Raw genomic sequence first — 22,708 nt, forward strand, 5'->3', positions numbered from 1 at the left:
ATTCTAGATATGGGGATTGCCAGTATCTTGTTTAGAGCCACGGAAGGGATGAGATTTATTAGAGAGATGAGAATGAGAAGAGAGGGGACCAAATATGGACTGCTGGGGAATCTCAACAGTTGAACTTCAGAACTCAGTTGCCGGGAGTCCTCTACCCTCAGTAGGTTATTTCAGACATCACTGGAGGAAGTAGAGGTTTATCTCTGTCCTATAGCCAGTTATAACAAGTGTTGTTTTTATTCCCAGACTTACATATTCACAGTCACTCATTTATTCAACATGCTTTTGTATCCACTGGTGATAAGTACTTTAGAGAGAATGAAAATATCATAAAATGCTAGAGAATTCCTAGGAGTCTATGTTAGATTGTGTGGCAGAGAAAGCTTCTCTGAGGAGGATGTAGTAGCGAGCCATGTGAAGACTGGAGAGAAGTACATCCTAGGTAGTGCAAAGGCCCCACCATGGGAATAAACTGTGGATAACTCAAAAAAGAACATCAGGACCCAAGATAAGGCATTGGGAAAACAGATAAGCTGAGGCCAAAGAGTAGGTAACCAAGCCACGTGGGGCCCTCTAAGCCAGGATAAAGAGTGGAAGTTTATTTTAAGTGACTTGGAAAGCCCTTAAAAAGCTTTAGGCAGGAAAGTAGTGCACTGATTTACCTTTTCAAAAGGTCACTGTATGGTTGAGCATGGTGGTTCATGCCTGTAATCCTCGTACTTTGGGAAGCTGAGATGGGAAGATTGCTTGAGCCCAGGAGTTCAAGACTAGCTTGGGCAACAAAGCAACACCACATCTCTACAAACAATTTTAAAAATTAGCCGGATGTGGTGGTGCATGCCTGTGCTCACAGTTACTTGGGAGGCTGAGGCGGGTGGATTGCTTCAGCCCAGGAGATTGAGGCTTCAGTGAGCTAAGATCACACCACTGCACTCCAACCTGGGTAATAGATCAAGACCCTGTCACAATCAATCAATTAGTCAATCACTGTGATCACAAGAGTCCAGAATGAGGTAGGGAGAGCAGAAACAGGTGGCTAATGAAATAGTATAGATGAGAGATACTTTATTTTGTTCTCTCTTTTCCTTTTATTAGAAAGTGAAAGCCTCATCCTGAGTCTCTTGGTTGCTTGGAAGTCTCAAAGCTGTCCTTGAACAGATCCCTGGTGGGAGAATTGTTTTGATAATTGAAGTGCTCCGGGCCTGGAGCAGTGATGACCTACTGAAGGTCCTCAGCCTGACTCTTAACCCAGGGCAACAGGGGTTAATGAATGGGGTTCTAAGAGTATGAGCATGTGTTCAATTACTTTCTTCTGAGGTGAGTTCATAGCTTCTTACCAGTTTGTCAAAGGTACCTGTGACTTCCAAAAGGGTAATGGTTGACAGACAGTGTGTTGAGCACTGATGGGAGGTGTCACAGGAATTACAGAAAACAAGAGCACCAATGGTAGCTCCTGCTTTCTAAGGCAGAAGTTAAGGAGAGAGGGAAAATATAAAGTTAGACATAATTAAGAGGAAAAATGGGGTAGGCAGGCCAGATCATATGGCACTCAGGGAAAATATTAAGAGATGGTAAATCTTTTCCCCTTAGCATCCTCCCTGTACATTTTTACCTAGTGTAGAAATTCACATTTTGCTTTCAGTGTCCATAAATGCCACAAGATGGCGAGGTTGTTCCTTAAAATGAATGTGAATTACTAAGTGGAAGAGAGGGAGGGAGAAAGAGAAAGAAAATGTGTGTTGGGTGTTCCTCTCTGATTTTCCATAACTTCCCTGATTTTTCTTAGCTCTTTACTTGAATATAAAATAGAATTGACATGCCTACATTTTTGCTCTTTAATTTATATTTTAATTATAGTTGTTTTTGGAATTGTAAAGCTAAAAATAAAATTTAAAAGAACTATCTGGATCCCAGGCTTAACATTTTTTTCTACCTCTTCATTAAATTATTAATGAATAATTTCATTCTGCACAACACCAACAGAGTAATCTTAGTAAAATACCATTCTGATGTCCATTCTCTGCTTTAAAATTTTGTTTATTTATTCTCATAAATATTTGTTGATATACTGGTAGTCAGTATTTAAATAGTTATAAGTATAAGGTGAAAAAGTGGAATAATTTTTGACTCCTATTATGGAATATATACGTTTATTGTTATTATTATTATTATTATTGAGACGGAGTCTCGCCCTGTTGCCTAGGCTGGAGTGCAATGGCACAATCTCAGCTCACTGCAACCTCTGCCTCCCAGTTTCAAGTGATTCTCCTGCCTCAGTGTCCCAAGTAGCTGGGATTACAGGCATGAGCTACCACACCTGGCTAATTTTTTGTATCTTTAGTAGAGACAGGGTTATACCATGTTGGCCAGGCTTGTCTCGAACTCCTGACCTAGTGATCTACCCGCCTCGGCCTCCCAAACTGCTGGGATTACAGGCGTGAGCCACCGCACCCAGCCATGTTTATTATTATTGTCAGCTTCTTTGCTATTATGAACAAGTGCAAGGTTCCAAGTACAAAATATCTTAATATTCATGGTTTATTAAATAACATAATGTCAATGCTTAGATGTCTCTTGTCATCATTTGACATACCTCAGGGTAGTTTTCTTTTTGTTATTCCCAACATTTTGTAGAAAAGGTAAGCTAATATATTAATATATTGATTAATGCATCTTTAGTAACTGTGTATATTTAGCTCTCAATGTAAAATTCATTTTGCTTGTGTTATCTAATTGAATTAAATCCTCATAAGAAATCTGTGAGATAAATGTGAATATTGCCGTTTTACAGATGAAGACATTGAGGCTTAGGAAGATTGAATGAATTGTCAAAGATTTAATAGTTGGCAGAGCTATAATTTGAATCCAGATTTTTTTTTAATCCAAAAACTCCTCTTTTCCCCTATACCTTACTGCTTCCAATGAGAGCAACTATTCCTTTTCTCTTTAATAGAAATACTTACAAGTTGTAATTTAAAGTAATTGGGGTATTTATGTCTCTCCCTTGTTCTAAGCTGAACAAAAAGAGAATTTTTCCTGCAGGCCTTTATTTAGAAGAGTCCGTTTAGAGTTGCACTGATGGTGAGGGACCTGGGTTTGTCCCATTTGAAGGATTTGGGCTCCTGGCCAGAAGCACCTGATTTTCCGAACCTAGAGTTAACTGAAACTTAATTCCTTTTGTTGACTTCCTGCTGAGATAACAGGTGGTTCACGTGCACAGGCCTTCCTGCTGATGGTGGTAGTTTCTCTCTGTTTCTGGAGACTTGTTTTATGCTGAGGACTACCTGTGGTTTGAAAACCATTGCTTTGAAGGCTGGAATCCCGGGCCAGGGTGCCCTTTACAGCAGCACATGGCCTACCCTGGAACTTGTTCTGTAAAACTTGGCGTTAATTTATTTCTGCACAGAGAATGTTGACTTATAGTTTATTTCTCTTTATTTGCTTCATATCCCGTTTTTGTTTTTCTAAAGCCTGAGAAAGTAATAGTTAGGAATTTATAAGTTTTGTTATTGATATTGGGAGACAAAACTGTAATTTACCTGAATCAAGATGTTTGGGTTTTTTTCAGTATGGTTTTGTGTGGCAAGGCGTCGTAGTTCATGCCTGTAATCCCAGCGCTTTGGGAGACTGAGGCAGGTGGATTGCTTGAACTCAGGAGTTCAAAACCAGCCTGGGCAACATAGTGAAATCCCATCCCTACCCAAAATGCAAAAATTAGCTGGGCGTAGTGGTGTGTGCCTGTAGTTCCAGCTACTCGGGAGGCCGAGGTGGGAGAATTGCTGGAACACAGTCAGTCGAGGTTGCAGTGTGCCCCGACGGTGCCACTACACTACGGTCTGGGTGACAGAGTAAGACCCAGTGTCCAAAAAAAAAAGAAAAGGAGAATGGTTTTGTTTTTTTCTTCATGTCATAGTTCTGATTGAAAAATAGGCATAGTGGAAATAAGATTGACCATGAATAATTATTGAAGTTGACTGATGAGTTTATTATATATTCTATCTATTTTTATTTGATAATTTCCAAGATAAAGCATAAGCAGAGACATGTTTTAACACTGTTTTTAAATCATCAATAATTAGAAGTATAATCTTGAATTATTATTATTATTATTATTATTATTTTTTTTTTTTTTTTGAGACGGAGTCTCGCTCTGCTGCCCAGGCTGGAGTGCAGTGGCGTGATCTCGGCTCACTGCAAGCTCCACCTCCCGGGCTCACGCCATTCTCCTGCCTCAGCCTCCCGAGCAGCTGGGACTACAGGCGCCCGCCACCGCACCCGGCTAATTTTTTTTTTTGTATTTTTAGTAGAGACGGGGTTTCACCGTGGTCTCGATCTCCTGACCTTGTGATCCGCCCGCCTCGGCCTCCCAAAGTGCTGGGATTACAGGCGTGAGCCACCGCGCCCGGCTAATCTTGAATTATTTTAATTCCTTAATATTAAGTGATAATTTTGTCTGTGGAGTTTGTTTTACATACGCTTATTTGTGAGAAAGATCATTTCTGGTGGTGAATACATCTGGGTAGATTAATTGGTGATTATCACTTTTGTAGTTTTCTTTATTTACTTTTTATAGATTATTTGTTTTTGAAAAAAATTATTAATGTTGTTATTATTATTTTTATTCTTTGAGACAGACTCTCACTCTGTTGCCCAGGCTGGAGTGCAGTGGCACAAACTTGGCTAACTGCCACCTCCACCTCCTGGGTTCAAGAGATTCTCCTGTCTTAGCCTCCCAAGTAGCTGGGACTACGGGCGTGCACCACCATGCTTGGGTAATTTTTGTAATTTTAGTAGAGATGGGGTTTCACCATGTTGGCCAGGCTGTTCTCAAACTCCTGACCTCAAGTGATCTGCCTGCCGTGATCTCTCAAAGTGCTGGGACTATAGGCATGAGCCACCACATCCGGCCAAAAAATTATTTTTATATGAAATATTTTTGCACTAATTCATTCCTTCAATAAATGTTATTGAACACTGTTCTAGAGGCTGGGGATACGCAGTGAATGAAACAGAAAAACATTCTGGAGTATACACTTTAGTAGGGAGGAGACAAAATAAATCTAACAAATATAATGGTATTGTGTTTATTGTGATAAGCGCTGTGGCAACATATATAACGAGGGTGCTCTTTTACACAAGGTTGAGGGAGAGTCTTCCAGGTGGCTGGAGAAACAAGGCTTGCAGGCAACCCTGTCATGGCCTTCCTAAAGCAGCATATGCAGGGAATATCAGCAAGTAACTGATGTGTATGGAAAGCTCTTCATTGGGCCACTCTGCTTGATAGGTAGGATTTGGAGACAGATTTATGTAGCTTCTGATACAGCCTGTATTTATTTTTATTTTTATTATTATTTTTTGAGACAGAGTTTTGCTTTGTTGCCCAGGCTATAGTGTGGTGGTACAATCTCGGCTAACTGCAACCTCTGCCTCCCGGGTTTAAGCAATTCTCCTGCCTCAGCCTCCCCAGTAGCTGGGATTACAGGCACTCACCACCACATACAGCTAATTTCTGTGTTTTTAGTAGAGACTGGGTTTCATTGTATTGGCCAGGCTGGTCTCGAACTCTTGACGTTAGGTGATCCTTCTGCCTCAGCCTCCCTGAGTCCTGGGATTACAGGCGTGAGCCACCGTGCCTGGCCTGATAAAACCGTCATGATGTAGCAATGAGCATCAGGACTGAGGGGAGTAGGAGAAAATCTTTCCTGTGTTCTGTTGATTCTTGCTGGTGGCAAAAAAAAAAAAAAAAAAAAAAAAGAAAAAAGAAAAAAAATGTGACACCTTTTCTACCTTCTCTTTGTAATCTTAAAAATTGATGTAAAAGTTGATGTAATTGTTTTATTTATGTCCAAATTTTAAAATTATTTAGGTTTTCTTTGCTTGCTTGAGAAAATACATAAATAGAACTCAGGGAGATACTGTTTTGCTTAACTTTGTATATTACTGTGTACAAAACAAGGGTAGCAAATACCTGTTGGAGTCAGGGAAGTAACTGAAACCTGGCTGAGGTATATGGGAGTAGAGTGGTGGACCCTGTGACAAATCAGAGGTTTATGCCCTATGTAGAGGGGAGAGGCAGTACTGAACTCTAACTGATTATTGCATGTGAGAATGTGAGTCTGGTTTTGAATTATTTCCTTTTTTTTTCTTTTTTTTTTTTTTAAAGGGAGTCTCCCTCTGTTGCCCAGGCTGGAGTGCAGTGGTGCAGTCTCAGCTCAATGCAACCTCCACCTCCTGGTTCAAGCGATTCTTGTGCCTCAGCCTCCCCAGTAGCTGGGATTACAGGCACATACCACCACACCCGGCTAATTTTTGTATTTTTAGTAGAGATGAGGTTTCACCATGTTGACCAGGCTGGTCTTGAACTCCTGACCTCAAGTGATCCGCCCACCTCAGCCTCCCAAAGTGCTAGGATTACAGGCGTGAGCCACCGCATCCAGCCTCTGATTTTTTTTAAGAATAGCCAGGCACGGTGGCTCACGCCTGTAATCCTAGCATTTTGAGGGGCTGAGGCAGGTGTATCACTTCACGTCAGGAGTTTGAGACTAGCCTGGCCAACATGGTGAAACCTTGTCTTTACTAAAAATACAAAAATTAGCTGGATGTGGTGGCGCACACCTGTTATCCTAGCTACTTGGGAGGCTGAAGAAAGAGAATCACTTGAACCTGGGAGGTGGAGGTTGCAGTGAGGCGAGATCGAACCACTACACTCCACCCTGCTTGAAGGGAGTAAGACCCTGTCTCAAAACAAAACAAAACAAAACAACAAAAAACAAAAAATAGAATAGCCAGGGCGAGCACTATAATGAATTCTTACTGCCTTCTTCAAGGAATAGTATAGATCTAATAGTCTCGAAATGCTGCAGGATTTCTGGATACAAATGTTTTTAACACACTATATTGTACAGTGGTTTTAGCACACCCTGTGTGGTGCTGAATATGTTTATTTTTGTTGTTTTAGGGTATGGTCAGACAGGTCCAATTTCTCAGCGAGCTGGCTATGATGCTGTTGCCTCAGCTGTTTCTGGTCTGATGCACATCACAGGGCCTGAGGTAGGTATCATTCCTTAGAATATTCATAATTTCATCCCTTACATATTCCAAAAGGATTTTACTCTGCACTAACCCATAGGATTAAACGAGTCATTAGGTTGGGGAAAAGGTAGTTGCTGTTTTTGCCATTGAAAGTAATAATTTTAGAAAGAAACCAGGGAAAGCGAATGCTTATGAAAGTAAAATGGGAAGCGTTCATTGCAAATGTATTCAGGCTAAACATCAATTTGGCCACATGGAAAAGAGCAGTGTTTTTAGCAAGAAGCCATAGATCAGATGGTGAACACACTTTCCACATTTATTATGTTATTCAAGCTTAATATAGGCACCTTTATGTGATTTAGGAATATTTCTTCTTTGAAATAAAACAGTTGACTAGACCAGACCACAGATGTCCATTTCACTAGAGTGCCTTTATCTGCCATGTATACATAGCAGAGGGTCTGTTTTTCCTTCTGGAACATTATAGGTAGTTATGTATTTGAAAATTTGTTGCTTAAAGCCTCCCTCAGGTTTAAATGTATCTGATTTGTCATGTGAATGAGATTCTGACAGTGAAATAATAATAATAATTATTATTTTTTTTGAGACGGAGTCTCACTCTGTCGCCCAGGCTGGAGTGCAGTGGCCGCATCTCAGCTCACTGCAAGCTCCGCCTCCCGGGTCTATGCCATTCTCCTGCCTCAGCCTCCCGAGTAGCTGGGACTACAGGCGCCCGCCACCTCGCCCGGCTAGTTTTTTTTGTATTTTTTAGTAGAGACGGGGTTTCACCGTATTAGCCAGGCTGGTCTCGATCTCCTGACCTCGTGATCCGCCCGTCTTGGCCTCCCAAAGTGCTCAGATTACAGGCTTGAGCCACCGCGCCCGGCCCGAAATAATTATTTATAATAATTCTTCTCCATTGATATTTGGTTGGGAAGTTCCTAACAAGTATTTAGATGGCCAAAATGTGGTTGGTTAGATAAAAAAAAGACTCTTGGGGAAAACAATATGAATGACGTTAAACAAAGTGACAAAAAAGTGCTAAAACACACCCCATTTCAAAACAAACTAGATTGATGGCCTTAAAAAACTTGTTTCAGTCAGTGTTCATTCCCCAAATCACTTCTTCTAGTTAATTCTTCAGGAAATTTTGCTTGCTGTAGTGTTGGAATAAACTGAGGCAGAGTGACCTCAAGTCTTTTGCAGTCTTCTTTTTATTTAGTTTTACTTATTAATTAATCATTTCTCTTTGCCTCTATTTCCTCATGATGAGATTTACTTTTTATTAATTTCAAAGCAACTGTTGGGGTTTTAATTTCTTGAAATATAAAGTTATTGTCACAACTTTCATTTTAGTTTCATTTTCACAAGTCTTAGGAAAAAAAATGTGTGGCCTTTGCTTTTTTTTTTTCCTCTCTTTAAAGACAGTCTTGCTCTGTCGCCCAGGCTAGAGTGTGCAGTGGCACGATCTCAGCTCACTGCAGCCTCCACCTCCTAAGTTCAAAGGATTCTCCTGCCTCAGCCTCCCAAGTAGCTGGGATTACAGGTGCCAGCTACCGTGACCAATTAATTTTTGTATTTTTAGTAGAGACGGGGTTTCACCATCTTGACCAGGCTGGTCTCGAACTCCTTACCTTGTGATCCAGTGCCAGTGCTGGGATTATAGGCATGAACCTCCACACCCAGCCTGTTTTGTTTTCTTTGAGACAGGGTCTCACTCCAGGCTGGAGTGCAGCCTCCATGGCACACTGCAGCCTCCTGGGCTCAATAGATTCTCCAACCTCAACCTCCCACATAGCTTGGACTACAGGTATGTGGCACCAAACCTGACTAATTTTTAAATTTTTTGCAGAGATGGTGTCCCGTTATGTTGCCCAGGCTGGTCTTGAACTCCTGGACTCAAGCCATCTTGGCCTCCCAAAGTGATGGGATTACAGGTGTGAGCCACTGTACCCTGCTGGCCTTTCCTTAAAATATTCAAGAGCACCAGTTTTCTTTCCATCCATTGAGAGAATAGAGCATGGACATTTCTCTCATTGCTGAATTCCATAGACTCTCATATGGCCAAGACATTCTTTATTGTGAATGCCTTTATTTAAGGGTGTTGAACTCAATTAGGAATATGTGAAAAGATCTGGGATTTAAACATTTGTATATTCAAATGGTAAAATGAATTAAATGAAAAACTGTTGAGATGGGGTATTACTGTAGTTCCTTTAGTACATTGCACTGTAGTCTAACAGGGATAACTACACAGTATATGCTCAACCTTAATTTCTCAGTCAGTAACAGCTTTTATCTCTTGTGTTAGCCTACTCAGATGACTTTTGTTCTAGGTGAGCAAATAACATTTATTGAGTGCTTGGTATGTGCCAAACATTGCTTTATATACTTTCCATGTATTACATTAAGTAAACTTAACTCTCATACTGTATTTCTTTCACATGGACACATCTTTCATTCCTTAATTAAGTTACACATTAACCTAGTAAGTAGTTACTGCATCTGTTTCCTACCATACTGTGGGAATGGTGGTAGGCGCTGGAGATTAAGCAGGCTACAGGACAATCACAGTCCTTATCTTCCTATAGCTGTTAAGTGGGGAAAACAAACAGCAGAAAATATTTATTACATGCAAATAAAAAGAACTCCGAAGAAGAGTACAGGGTACTATGAACATATATAAATAACAGTGTGCCTTGGGCCATTATTATGCTTCTAAAGATCTCTATAAAGTGTGGTTTGACAGCTAAAGATAAAAGCTGATTGAAATCAGAATCAGGCCAGCCAGGCACAGTGGCTTGTGCCTGTAATCCCAGCGCTTTGGGAGGCTGAGGCGGGCGGATTACCCCAGGTTGGTAGTTTGAGACCAGCCTGACCAACATGGAGAAACCCCTTCTGTACTAAAAATACAAAATTAGCCGGATGTGGTGTTGCATTCCTGTAATTCCAGCTACTCAGGAGACTGAGGCAGGAGAATCGCTTGAACCCCGGAGGTGGAGGTTGCAGTAAACTGAGATCGCGCCATTGCACTCCAGCCTGGGTGACAAGAGTGAAACTCCGTCTCCACAAAAAAAAAAAAAAAAAAAAAAGAAAAGAAAAGAATCAGAAGAATCAGGCCATGCTGGGAGTCCCCCTTAAGAGAGTTATTTTCTCTTATCTTATCAGCAGTATATTAACAATTCCCTAAGCCTCTCAGCAGAGATTGTACAGGAAAGCACTTCTGAAAGCCTTGGCTAATCTTTTTAACCAGCCGATGCACACACACTATTGGCAATTATATCCATTGTGTATGAACTTTTCTCTAACTGCATAGCCATGTATCTGTGCTGTAGCGTAACTCCATGTTGTCAGATGAGTGATTGGAACCCAGGCTTCTCTGACATCAGGAAGCTTCTCCACATCACCCTACACGGTGCAGCCCAAGTTTATCAGGGCTTTCGGTCAGGGAAGGCATCTCTGAGGGCCATATATTTAGGGTAGGATCCTGTTAAACATTAGCCGATTAGCATTAGAGAGTAATGCATGGTATTGCATGTGTTGATGCTGGAGAGTCTGGTAGTTTTGAAGAGCCCAAAGAAGGGCAATGTCACTGGATTATTGTGAACTAATAAAGAAGTGGGGCCAAATGTGGTTGGGGAGGTAAGGAACAGTGGCTGAACTTATTGCATGTGGATTTATTACATTACTTAATAGTTTAATGAGAAAATACACTATTATATACAAATATATTTTTAGTGATAGTCTCATATATTTCTATCTGGAAATCGAGTGATATTCCAAAGATATAGACTATAGTATTATAATGAAAAAACTCAAAATGTATGTTTTTTTCCTCTAATGTTATAATAACGTCATTTTTATCCAAAAAGGGGCATATCTAAATGTATAGTATAGGGACTGGGCATGGTGGCTCATGCCTGTAATCCCAGCACTTTGGGAGGCTGAGGCGGGTGGATCACTTGAGGTCAGGAATTCAAGACCAGCTTGGCTAACATGGTGAAACCCTGTCTGTACTAAAACTACAAAAATTAGCTGGGCATAATGGCACATGCATGTAATCCCAGCCACCCGGGAGGCTGAGGCAAGAGAATTGGTTGAACCCGGGAGGCGGAGGTTGCAGTGGCCCAAGATCACACCACTGCACTCCAGCCTGGGTGTCAAAGAGAGACTCTGTCTCAAAAAAAAAAAGTATACTGTAGGGAAAATTTTATAAAAGAAGTCTTTATGGCTGGGCGCAGTGGCTTATGCCTGTAATTCCAGCACTTTGGGAGGCCGAGGCAGGCAGATCACGAGGTCAAGAGATTGAGACCATCCTGGCCAACATGCTGAAACCCCGTCTCTACTAAAAATACAAAAATTAGCTGGGTGTGGTGGCATGCATCATCTGTAGTCCCAGCTACTTGGGAGGCTGAGGCAGGAAAATCACTTGAACCTAGGATGTGGAGGTTGCAGTGAGCTGAGATCACGCCACTGCACTCCAGCCTGGTGACAGAGTAAGACTCTGTCTCCAGAAAAAAAAAAAAAAAAAAAGCAGTCTTTATCATGTGATTTTGGGTAAACTAGTTACTGTTGACCTTTACTAAATCTAAAATCCAGCCTTTTACGTATGCTGTGGTGTTGTCAGATTAGATTATATTTGATTATGGACAAAGAGAGAATCTATTTTGAATTCTTACACTATGCCAGACAGATGATAGACATTTTAAAAAATATGTCTTTTGATCCTCACATTGATACTTCCAGGTATGTATTGATAAACTCTTTTTTTTCTTTTCTTTTCTTTTTTTTTTTTTTGAGATTGAGTCTCACTCTTGTCGCTCAGGCTGGAGTGCAGTGGCATGATCTCGGCTCACTACAGCCTCCGCCTCCCAGGTTCAAGTTATTCTCCTGCCTTAGCCTTCCCAGTAGCTGGGATTATAGGCAGGTGCCACCACGCCTAGCTAATTCTTTTTTTTGTATTTTTAGTAGAGTCGGGGTTTTGCCATGTTGAGTGGTCTCTAGCTTCTGACCTCAAGCAATTCGCCACTTCGGCCTCCCAAAGTGCTGGGATTACAGGCGTGAGCCACTGTGCCCGGCCTCATATTGGTAAATTCTATAACTGAAGCTTAGAGGCTTACATAACTTGATATGTAAAGGGCTAAAGCCAAACTTTGAACCCAGGTTTGCTTTATTTCTGTAGCCTGTATTTTTTCCACTCCCCATGATACCTGCAGAATGATCCTGATGTCTGTTGTATTTGCATCTTGCTTCTGCATGCTGCTTGATATATGTTACGATGTGGTAAATAGACCATTTGAAAGAGTGGGAGAGCACTCAAATAAAGAGTATGGGGTTCTGGCTCTAATTCACTGCTGTCTGTTCACTAACTGCCTAAAATGGGCCTCAGTAAGATGTAAGCCTCATAGGAAAGACCGTGGTCCTTGATTTGGTAACTACTTATGCATAGAACAGACCCTTAGTAAACAATTATGTTGAGTAAACAAGTAAATGAATATCTGGTACTGTGCTATGTGATATCTATCTATCTATCTATCTATCTATCTATCTATCTATCTATCTATCTATCTATCTATCTATCTTCCTACCTACGTATCTATCTATATTTTTTTTAGACAAGATCTCACTCTGTTGTCCAGGCTGGAGTGCGGTTAGTGTAATCATGGCTTACAGCAGCCTCAACATCCCTGGACTCGTTGATCCTCCCCACTCAGCCTCCTGAGTAGCTGGGACCAAGGCACATGCAACCATGCATATCTCTCTCTATCTATCTATCTATCTATCTATCTATCTATCTATCTATCTATCTATCTATCTATCATCTATTTATCGCTCTATCATCTTTTTTAAATGCATAAAGAATTGAGAGATTGGGAATGAAATCAATAAGTGTGAGAGATTCTGGAAAGTAAATGACTCAGACATATGTGATATGTGTTCTGACTAATAATTCATCCATAAATCTTGGCACACTTAAACATCAAGAAGAATTATACTGAGCACTCAAATGAACAAAGACATATTGACCATACGTGTAGTGTTGTATTAGGTACCATAATAGGTTACTCTATAAGGAATGATTTCCTTCCCTAGATTAGATGTATATGTATGGAAAAATTAGAAAATAAAAATAACAGAAAACTGAATAAAATTAAGTGGTATGTTTTGTTGCAGATAATACATCAGATTGGAAGATAAAGTATCTTTAATTTTTTCTTGAGGATTAACAACATTGGAACACTCATGATTTGGATGATCCTAGAGGCTTGGGACTTGGGAATGTGTGTTTGTCTGTGTGTGTTTGTGTGTGTATATGTCTATATATGTGATGCTGACAATGAAGGCAGTTCTTTGCAAGCAGCTGAGAGTGGCAGATATATGAGGGCAAGGTGATATGATGGCAGTTATTAGATGTTTCTTTGAGAACTTCCATGGTAGGGATAGCCTCTTATTCAACTCTGTGTCCTAGTTTCCAGTACAATAAATGCTCCTCACAATTTAAAAAACTTAATTAATAACATCTTCAGAATCTATTTATGGCTTACACTGAATCTGTTGGAGAGAAGTTTTTATTGCAACTTGATGATGTAATGTATAGGCCGAGTGCAGTGGCTCATGCCTGTAATTCCAGCAGAATCTTTGGGAGGCTGAGGCAGGTGGATCACTTTAGGTTAGGATTTCGAGACCATCCTAGCCAACATGGTGAAGCCCTGTCTCTACCAAAAATACAAAAGTTAGCCAGGTGCGGTGGCAGGTTCCTGTAATCCCAGCTATTTGGGAGGCTGAGGCAAGAGAATCCCTTGAACCTGGGAGGCGGAGGTTGCTGTGAGCCCAGATCGTGCCACTACACTCCAGCCTGGGCGACTGAGTGAGACTCTGTCTCAAAACAAAACAAAACAAAACAAAATTAAAATATGTAAAGTATAAATGTGGTTCAGGATAGGACTTCAAGGAAGCAGTAGGACTTGAGTGGCATGGTGTCTGGAAAGGTAGATAGAATGTGGATGGATTAAGACATTACTAGACATTCCCAGGGGAGATCACACAGTGGGAAACAAATACGAAGAAGCAGGAAGGAATCAGGCAGACTTAGGGAAAACAATCGGCCAGTCACAGAGGCGCTGAGAGTTAAGGTTTCAGAACATAAGGGGAAGGTTGTTTTAGGCCTTACTTTGGCAAGTCTTCAAGGTCAAGTAAAGAAGTTGGGAGGTTGTTTGCTCAAAGTGAAGTTCAGAAAATGTTTCAGAAGGGGAGTGATATGATGAAAGCTGTGCTTCATAAGATTAGTTTGGCCCAAGTGTGCAGGATGGATTAAATCAAGTTTACAAGCATTGCTCCTTAGATATTTATCTCCTCCTTTAAAAACTAAGAAAAAACAAAATTACACAAAGAGAAATTGCTCTTACATTGCTGTTAAAAGGCACCGTATTATGCTTACTTTATATTTTATTTATTTTTTGAAGAGGTAATACATTCACATAATACTAAATCCACAAGATATATAAGTAGGTGGGCCATATAATTCATCATATAAACCAGGACACTTTTGAGAGAGAGAGAGCAGGAACGTCCTCTGTATGATTACATTGGGACATAAACTGGGTCTTTTTCCTTGAGTGTCTAACAGTCCACAATACAAATCTCCTTTCCTCTATGCCCATCCCACCTTATTCTCTTCCTCCGAAGAAATCCACATTACCAGTTCTTTTTTGTACCTTTCCAGAGATATTCTATTCAAAACCAAGCAAAATAGTCTTCCTCTTTAAACTTTTTTGTTGTTGTTATTGAGACAGAGTCTCATTCTTGTTGCCTAGGCTGGAGTGCAATCATATGATCTTGTCTCACTACAACCTTCACCTCCCGGATTCAAGCAATTCTTCTGCCTCAGCCTCCCAAGTAGCTGGCATTACAGGCACCTGCCACCACGCCCGGCTAATTTTTTTTTGGTATTTTTAGTAGAGATGGGGTTTCACCATGTTGGCCAGGCTGGTTTCAAACTCCCGACCTCAAGTGATCTGCCTGCCTTGGCCTCCCAAAGTGCTAGGATTATAGGTGTGAGCCACCGCGCCTGGCCATGAACTTTTTTTTTTAATTTTAAATTTTTGTAGGTACATAGTAGACACACACACACACACACACACACACGTATATATATACATATTTTTTTTCGAAACGGAGTCTCGCTCTGTCGCCTAGGCTGAAGTGCAGTGGCGCGATCTCGGCTCACTGCAAGCCCCGCCTCTCGGGTTCACACCATTCTCCTGTCTCAGTCTCCCGCGTATAGCTGGAACTACAGGCGTCCGCCCTCAGGCCCGGCTAATTTTTTGTATTTTTGGTAGAGATGGGGTTTCATTGTATTAGCCGGGATGGTCTCGATCTCCTGACCTCATGATCCACCCGCCTGGGCCTCCCAGCGCCTGGCATAGTAGATATATATTTATGGGGTATGTAAGATCTTTTGATAGAGGCATACAGTATATAATATTCATATCAGGATAAATGGGGTATCCATCACCTTAAGCATTTATCATTTCTTTGCATTACAAACATTACAAGTCTTGCTCTGTTGCCCAGGCTGAAGTGCAGTGGTGCGATCACGGCTCACTGCAGTCAGGGCTCAATCGATCCTCCCAAGTCAGCCTCCTGAATAGCTGGAACTACAAGCACATGCCATCATGCTCAACTAATTTTTGTAGTTTTTGTAGAGGTGGGGTCTCTCCATGATGCCCAGGCTTGGTTTGATGATTTTTTTTTTTAAAGATGTACACCTGGATAGATGCTACTCAGTTTAAGATATAGTATATTTCCATCACTCCGGAAAGTTTCTTTTTTTATTCCCAAACAATACTACCTCCTCCAGAGATAACCACTATCTTTGACTTCTAATACTCTATGCTAGCTTAACTTCTCTAAGTAGGTTCTTTTTTTTTTCTCTTTGAGATGGAGTCTTGCTTTGTCATCCAGGCTGGAGTGTAGTAGCGCAACCTTGGCTCACTGCAACCTCCAGCTCCAGGGTTCAAGTGATTCTTGTGCCTCAACCTCCTGAGTAGCTGGGATTATAGGTGCTTGCCATGACACCTGGCTGATTTTTGTATTTTTGGTAGAGACCAGGTTTCACCATGTTGACTGGGGTGATCTTGAACTCCTGGGCTCAAGTGATCTGCCTGCCTTGGCCTCCCAAAGTGCTGGGATTACAGATGTGAGCCACCTCACCTGGCCTAGTATGTTCTGATTTATGCCTGATTTCTTTTGCTTAATTGAAGACTTTCTTTTTTTCTTTTCTTTTTTTTTTTGAGATGGAGTCTTGCTCTGTTGCCCAGACTGGAGTGCAGTGGTGCGATCTCAGCTCACTGCAACCTCTGCCTCCAATGTTCAAGCGATTCTCATGCCTGAGCTTCCCGAATAGCGGGGATGATTACAGGCACTCATCACCATGCCTGTCTATTTTTTTTGTATTTTTGGTAGAGACGGGGTTTTGCCATGTTGGCCAGGCTTGTCTTGAACTCCTGGTCTCTAGCAATCCGTCCACCTTAGCCTCCCAAATTGCTGGGATTACAGGTGTGAGCCACCGTGCTTGTACTAATTGAAGGCTTGTAATGTTCATTCAATTTTGTGTGTATCAGTGGTGTGTTTTTACTGTGTGTATTGTATTACATTTTATGAATATACCACAGAGTATTCACATTGCTATTGATCAACACTTGAGTTGTTTTTAGTTTTTGCCTTTTGTGAATAAAACTGAACTTTCTTTTGAATGCCTTTTGTTTGACATGCATATTGATTTCTTTTGGTATATACCTACAAGTGAAAAACTAATGGGTCACAGGGTAGATGTATATTTAGCTTTAGTAAGCTGCTGGTTTTTTAGAATGGTACCAGTTTATACTCTAGTAGCAATGTTTGAGAGTTTTAATTATCTGCGCCAACTCTTGATAATGCAAACTTTTTTTTTTTTTGAGAGAGTCTTGCTCTGTTGCCCAGGCTGGAGTGCAGTGGCATGATCTGAGCTCACTGCAACCTCTGCCTCTTGGGTTCAAGCAATTCTCCTGCCTTAGCTTCCTGAGTAGCTGGGATCACAGGCACCCAACCACCATGATGACCAGGTAATTTTTTTGTATTTTATTAGGGATCATGTTTCACCATGTTGGCCAGGCTGGTCTTGAACTCCGAACCTCAAGTGATCCACCTGTCTGGACCTCCCAAAGTCCTGGGGTTACAGGTAGGAGTCACTGTGCCTGGCCAGTCTTTTAAATTTTAGCCAATTTTGGTGAGTATGTAGTAGAATCTCATTGTGATTTGAATTTGCAATTCCCTGATGAGTTAAGATGTGTTTTTTTATGCTTAGTGGTCGTTTAGGTATCTATGTGAACTATAGGTTCCGGCCTTTCCATTGTTTTTATTGGAGTGTTAGTCTTCTCCTCAGTGATTTAAAGGATTTCTTTGTATATTCTAGATACAAATATTTGTGAGATGTATACATTGCTGATATTTTCTCCCAGTCCGTGACTTGCCATTTTATTATCATAATGCTATCTTTTGATAAGTGTTTTTAAGTTTTATTTAAGTCAAATTAGTCAATTTATTTTCTTTATGGTTAGTGTCTTTTATGTCCTCTTTATGAAATCTTTGCGTACCCTTAGTTTTGAAGATTTTCTTCTAGAAGGTTTATAATTTTGATTCTTGTGGTTTTTTTTTTTTTTTTTTTTTTTTTTTTTTACTTTTTTTTGAGACTGAGTGTCACTCTTCTTGCCCAGGCTGGAATGCAGTGGCATGATCTTGGCTCACCGTAACCTCTGCCTCCTGGGTTCAAGCGATTCTCCTGCCTCAGCCTCCCAAGTAGCTGGGATTACAGGCATGCGCCACCATGCCTGGCTAATTTTGTATTTTTAGCAGACACAGGGTTTCTCCATGTTGGTCAGGCTGGTCTCCCGACCTCAGGTAATCTGCCCATCTAAGCCTCCCAAAGTGATGGGATTACAGGCATGAGCCACCACGCCCGGCCTATAGTTTTGATTCTTACTTTTAGGGTTACCTAAACTGAATGTTCTGCATTATATTTTATTTTAAATCATATTTCATAGAGATTATCTTATTGTCAATGCACTTGCTTTTATTGTGTCTATACCTGTGTGTGGATGTACCATAGTTTATTTAACCTCCTCTTGCTGGGCAGTTAGTTTCTTTCCATTATTTTACTAATACTGTAACACTACAGGGAACATCCTTGCACGTATAATTTTCTACATGTGCAGTTATTATTATTGTATTTTTTTGAGATGGAGTCTCGCTCTGTTGCCCAGGCTAGAGTGCAGTGGTGAGATCTTGGCTTCAGGCATGAGCCATCGCATCTGGCCCCACATGTACAATTATATCTTTAGGAAAAATCCCTAGAAGGAGGCTGTGGTGTCAACAGTTTAGTTCATTTGTATTTTTGATAGGTATTTGTATTTTGTAAGATTGAACCAATTTATACTCCTATCAGCAAAGTTTGAGAATAAAAATGTGTTTTAAGTTAGAAATATCTATGCAAATAAACAAGTAGAGATGTGGCCCCTTCCAACACACACACACACACATACTCTCTCTCTCTCTCTCTCTCACTCTCTCTGTCTCTCTCCAAAAAATTCAACTGTATTTGCTATGGGTTAAAATATATGTTCCCTGGACTGGACATGGTGGCTTATGACTGTAATCCTAGCACTTTGGGTGGCCAAGGTGGGAGGATTGCTTGAGCCTAGGAGTTTGAGACCAGTCTGGACAACATAGGAAGACCCTGTCTCTAGTAAAAATTTTAAAAATTTGCCAGGTGTTGTGGCGTGAACCTGCAGTCCCAGCTACTCAGGCAGCTGAGGTGGGAGGATTACTTGAGCCCAGGAGATAGAGGCTGCAGTGAGCCGTGATCTTGCCACTGCACTCCAGCCTGGACAACTGAGTGAGACCTTGTCTAAAAAAAAAAACACCAAAAAACTATATATATACACAATATATCATATACAAATATTACATATAATATAATAAAGTATATAATATATAAAAAATTATATAATATATTCTGCAAGAAAGGTGTCATGTATTTCTACATCTTCAGTGCCTAGGAAAGAACTTCACGCTTAATAAATATTATAGGAATAATGGGTTCTTATGCATATAAAATATATTTCTTATTTTATGACTTAGGATATTTCCTTGATTTTAATCTTAACCATTATAAGTATTAGTTCACTAACAAAAGAGGTTAGTCTAGGTTAAGTAATGAAGTTTTTCTTAATTCATGCACCTTTCTAACATGGCACTTCTTAACATATCTGACCATTGATTACAGCTAGAATTAGGGTCAGAGTTAATGGTGGAATAACTTAACTGCTCGGTTTTATTTATACTTTATTTTAATTGACTTTCTGTGTGTGTGTGACAGAATCTCACTTTGTCACCCAGTCTGGAGTGCAGTGGCGCAATCTCGGCTCACAGCAACCTCTGCCTCCTGGGTTCATGAGATTCTCCTGCCTCAGCCTCTTGAGTAGCTGGGACTACAGGCGTGCACTACCATGCCCGGATAATTTTTGTATTTTTAGTTGAGATGGGATTTCACTATGTTCGCTAGGTTGATCTCGAACTCCTGACCTCAAGTGATCAGCCTGCCTTGGCCTCCCGAAGTGCCGGGATTATAGGTGTGAGCCACTGCACCCGGCTTAATTGACTTTTAAAAGTAATTATTCTTGGGCCAGACACGGTGACTCATGCCTGTAATCCTGGCACTTTGGAAGGTTGATGCACGAGGATTGCTTGAGTTCAGGAGTTCGAGACCCTCCTGGGCAACGTGGCAAAACCCCATGACTACAAAAATTACAAAAAAATTAGCAGGACGTGGAGGTGCCTGCCTGTAGTCCCAACTACTCTGGAGGCTAAGGTGGGAGGATTTCTTGAGCCCAGGAGATAGAGGTTGCAGTGAACCAAGATAGTGCTACTGCCCTCCAGCCTGGGGAACAGAGCAAGATCTTGTCTTTTTTTTTTTTTTAAAGTAATTATTCTTATATATAATACGTATTTATTATAAAACTGAGACAATGTCAAAAATAATGGAGAAGAAAGTCACAAATTATCCTCATCGGTCAGAAGTTCCCAGTGTTAATAGTTGGTAAGCATCAATCTCGACATATGTTTATGCTTATACGTTGGCATATTCATAGCATATGATGAACATAAATTATTTTATAAGGATGAGATCATAACATTCTTGCTAATTTAAAGTAAATAAGTATACAATTTAATTGAATTTAACAGAGGAACAATTAATTGAAGTGAAATAGAGGGTATTGCTCCAATTTGGCTAAAGTTTCTTCTTTACAAAAGTAATCATTACTAAAAGATCCTGTGGAGGTTGAGAGATTATGAAAACCCTTAAGACGATGGGCTCATTTCACGCTTCTTCTTCTTTTTTTCTTTTTTTTTTTTGAGGCGGGGTCTCACTCTGTTGCCCAGGCTGGAGTGCAGTGGTGCGATCTTGGCTCATTGCACCCTCTGTCCCCCAGGTTCAAGTGATTCTCCTGTCTCAGCCTCCCGAGGCCCCTGCCACTGTGCCTAGCTAATTTTGGTTTTAGTGGAGACGGGGGTTTCACCATCTTGACCAGGCTGGTCTCGAACTCCTGACCTTGTGATCCATCTGCCCTGGCCTCCCAAAGTGCTGGGATTACAGGTGTGAGCCACCGTGTCTGGCCTCATTTCATTCTTCTTTAACTTATTGCCTGCATGTTCCATCATGTATTGATTTCATGCTCTGAGAAATGATTAGCATTCGAACATTCGTTCCTTCCATCTTCCCTCTCTTCACTTCCCAATTACTGCTGATTAACTACTTGTACTTAGTCAAAGTTTACTTCACCTTTATACTTAAATACTTTTACTTAGTAAGTGCTGTCAAGTACTTTTACTTACTTTGCATAACCTAACTCTAGTCAAGTTCCCTAACGTTTAGATTCTATACTGCAACAATAAATCCACCAATTGGCAGTTGACTGAGGTAAGGCATAGAAGTGGGATGAGGTTGAAGAGAATGTACCATAGGAGGCCAAGCCTTGCGGGGCTGAGTGCTGTCCTTATAGGGTTCAGGGGTCAGCCCTCTTCCCAAGACCCCAGCCAATTCCCTATGCTAGGCATCCTCCACCCAGGCAAGGGTGTGTCCCACTCCCACATGAAGGTACGTGGCAAATCCTGGCAACACCTTTGGTCTTGGTTCTGGGCCTGAGACTTTCTCCTTTGAGGGTATTTTTGTTGACTTTTCCCAGTGTTAATTTATTATTTCATTGTATTTTCCCCCTCTTAGAGATTTTTAGTAGGATAATTTAGATTCAGTCTACTGGCCTTTCTTCCCCTCAGTATTGGCTTGGTAAGGAAGGAGCAATGAGGCACTGTCCACACAGGCAGCACTTCAGTCTTTTGCTTGGCTTTATCCTTTCAAGTCCATAACATGAGTTTGTTCTCCTTTCTTTGATTGTTAATAGGACCAATTTGTATGACCTAGGAAACATAAAAAAAACAAAGAAAGAAATAAGTAGAGATGTTTTTGAGAAAAAATGTGTTGGTAGAATTCTGCCTTAATGTGTTTGTTCACCACCAGAAAACTGAAGAGATTTTCAGTATTACTTCTATCTTTATGAATGAAATGATGTACTTAACATATTATTTGTTAAAATTATACTTCTATAGATCGTATAAAGATTTCAAGATAAAAAAATCTTAAGATAAACTATGAGTTGATAAACTATAGTTTTTTTTTTTTTTTTCTGAGACAGGGTCTCATTCTGTTGCCCAGGTTGGAGTACAGTGGCACAGTCACTGCAGCGTCGACCTCCTGGGTTGAAGTGATCCTCCCACCTCAGCCTCCCAGGTAGCTGGGGTATAGGCACGCCCCATCATGCCTGGCTAATTTTTTGTTAGCTAGGAGTTTTTTGTTACCTAGGCTGGTCTCTAACTCCTGGGCTCAAGCGATCTGCCTGCCTCAGCCTTCCAAAGTTCTGGGATTACAGGCATGAGCCACTGTGCCTGGCCCAAAAACCTCTAGTTTTTATTGTGATAAATGTTTTGGTGTACCTTTCAAACAATGTAAGATATTTTGTGAAACAGAACAAATTTTACTAAGAATTTTCACATATAACTATTTCAGAAATGATAGTCATCCTGAAAGTACTACATTTCAAGAATTAATATTAATAACTTACGATTCTTTTTATTTTCTATCAACTCTCAGGAATATGGTATATAATAGGGATTTGGTTTGTAAAAACTTGTTTTATTTTTTGAAACAGGGTCTTGCTGTGTCACCCAGGCTGGAGTGCAATGGTGCAGTCATGGCTCACTGTGGCCTCGGACTCCGGGGCTCAAAGGATCCTCCCACCTCAGCCTCCTAACTAGCTGGGACTATTCACACTTGCCACCAGGCCTGGCTAATTTTTTTCAGTTTTTATAGAGATGGGGATCTACTATGTTGCCCAGAGTGGTCTTGAACCCCTGGGCTCAAGTGTTCCTCCACCTCAGCCTCCCAAAGTGTTGGGATTACAGGTGCGAGCCACCATGAAAGGCTAAAATTTATTAAAGCTAATGAATAATATAACTGTGGAAATATAACGTTGGAAATAATGAGGTCATTTTGATTTTTATCAGCGATTGTGTGATACAGTGC

At 40.7% G+C, this 22,708-nt stretch overlaps 1 protein-coding gene across 7 annotated transcripts in view; it reads left to right on the forward strand.

The window, feature by feature from the left end:
* SUGCT (succinyl-CoA:glutarate-CoA transferase) overlaps nucleotides 1–22,708 on the forward strand; it is a 754,504-nt gene that overhangs the window by 113,899 nt on the left and 617,897 nt on the right. For all 7 annotated transcript variants that reach the window (XR_002520705.2, XR_002520704.2, XM_017956755.3 and 4 more), the window contains exon 7: nucleotides 6,959–7,050. Coding sequence is in view for 5 of the 7 variants with exons in the window: in XM_017956755.3 (XP_017812244.2) it covers nucleotides 6,959–7,050 (92 nt within the window). In the remaining 2 variants the exon portion in view is untranslated. The remainder of the gene's footprint in view (nucleotides 1–6,958; nucleotides 7,051–22,708) is intronic.

This window comes from Papio anubis, chromosome 4 (genome assembly GCF_008728515.1).
Source record: "Papio anubis isolate 15944 chromosome 4, Panubis1.0, whole genome shotgun sequence".
Taxonomy (NCBI): domain Eukaryota; kingdom Metazoa; phylum Chordata; class Mammalia; order Primates; family Cercopithecidae; genus Papio; species Papio anubis.